This window comes from Trypanosoma theileri (genome assembly GCF_002087225.1).
Source record: "Trypanosoma theileri isolate Edinburgh chromosome Unknown TM35_Tth_197_V1, whole genome shotgun sequence".
Classification (NCBI taxonomy): domain Eukaryota; phylum Euglenozoa; class Kinetoplastea; order Trypanosomatida; family Trypanosomatidae; genus Trypanosoma; species Trypanosoma theileri.
This window is the reverse complement of record NW_021640039.1, coordinates 3497-5239: the sequence shown is the minus strand read 5'-3', so window position 1 is coordinate 5239 and position 1743 is coordinate 3497. Positions and strand designations below refer to the sequence as shown.

General features: G+C 45.5%; 2 protein-coding genes across 2 annotated transcripts; both read right to left on the bottom strand.

Annotated features, from left to right (window-relative positions):
• TM35_001971030 (glutamamyl carboxypeptidase) lies at positions 1-518 on the bottom strand (the record flags this gene model as incomplete). The annotated part of the gene is made up of 1 exon (XM_029032002.1): positions 1-518. A coding segment is annotated over one exon (518 nt), but the record flags the coding sequence as incomplete, so codon positions are not given.
• Positions 519-1260: 742 nt separating this feature from the next.
• On the bottom strand, positions 1261-1743 carry TM35_001971020 (glutamamyl carboxypeptidase; the record flags this gene model as incomplete). The annotated part of the gene is made up of 1 exon (XM_029032001.1): positions 1261-1743. A coding segment is annotated over one exon (483 nt), but the record flags the coding sequence as incomplete, so codon positions are not given.

Here is a 1743-nt window from a genome sequence, read left to right as displayed (position 1 = left end):
TCATCATAGGTCCATGCAAAATGAATCGGTTTAGCACGCTTCATCTTGAGTAATTCCGGAGTGAGGGACATACATACAGCAATAAATCCCTTCATATCACATGTGCCCCGCCCGTACAGCCGGCCATCCTTCTCCGTCAGCGTGAACGGGTCACTGTCCCACTTCTGCCCGTCCACCGGCACCACGTCGGTGTGGCCGGAGAGAATGATGCCGCCGTCCGTCACACCGCCGTCGCCCGGCAGCGTTGCCCACAGATTCGCCTTTGTCTTCTCCGCGTTGTGCACCAGCGTGCACTTCACACCGAGTGCCTCCAGGTACTCCTTGCAGTAGTGGATGAGGTCGAGGTTGGAGTTGTGGCTCGTCGTGTCGAACGCCACGAGCTTCGCCAGCCACTGTTTAGCGTTCATAAATGATTGTAGAAGAGAGTTAAAATGGGTAAACTTGAGATTAAACCTGGTACCTTGTGGCAATAACGGAAAAGGAGGGGAAAAGGGGAAAAGAATAGGAAATGTACGCATAGACGACACCCTAAATCCAAATGTAAGAAATGAAACGAATCCCACCAAAAGGACACGGCACCTATCAATGCAGCATGTGTACCTGTAAAGGGTCACTGTTCTGAGAGTAGAAATAAAATAAATAAATAAATAAAAACCGTTTTATATTTAAGCTACGTTCACGAAGAATCCTTCTAAGAACTTCCAAGTTAACGAGACCCCTCTTGCACTGCGCCCAACATATCATGAAAACAGCCCTGATGTCATACAAAAATATCTGCAAATTTAANCCAGCCACTCCTTATGATCCATCGCCTGCGCCGCCATTACTGGGAATCTCGCAATTACTTAGCCTTATTTAATGGAATGCAATCTGGAAAGGGTACAATGCAAAGAAAGAAATTAGTAATAAAAGAAGAATACAGGGGCAGAGTGTATAGATATTTAGTCTACTTCCAGAGTGGCATAATGCAGCAACAGTGCAAAGTGTTAGAATCAAATAAGTGAATTCATCATTTTGCATTATTGAGTACCACAAACTAGAAGAAAGTAATACAACATACGGGAAAAGCTCAATAATATCTCTTCGTAGGACAAAATATCAAAAAAAAAAAAAAAAAAAATACCTATTTATGAGTTCATCATAGAGTTTGCACCATGAAATAAAAGGAAAGATAAAAAATAATTTTCGATAGCAGGATGTGGCCGCCAAAAGCCATACCAAAAGAAAAAGTAATTTCTCAGATATAATTAAAAATAAAACTTACAGATGTGCGGAAGAGAACTTGAGGCTTTCCGCTACTTTCAGCAGGAAATCACGACACTTCTCCATCTGTGAAACAGTTACGTACTCATTAGCACAGTGAATTGCATCACCGAGGGGACCACATACCACTGTAGGAATGCCTGCAATACCATCAAAATACCCTGCCTCAGTGCAACCAGCAGCCTTACGCACAGCTTTATCCCCTGTGAGTGCACGTGCGAGCTTAACAATGTCTGACTCCTCATTCGCTTCAAAGGGCGGTACTGGACCCACCGCGGAGATCTCAATACTGGCATCCGCAAGCTCCGCTCTCATGGCTGGAAGCAGCTCATTGTCCACGTATGATCGCAGGCGCCCGTCGATTGTGGCCGCAGTGTCCTGTGGAAGGTTGCGGAACTCGAAGGAGAACTCACACTCGGCTGGGACAGTGTTGACGGCGTTGCCTCCCTTGATGAGGTTGGTAGACAGCGTCGTGAAGGG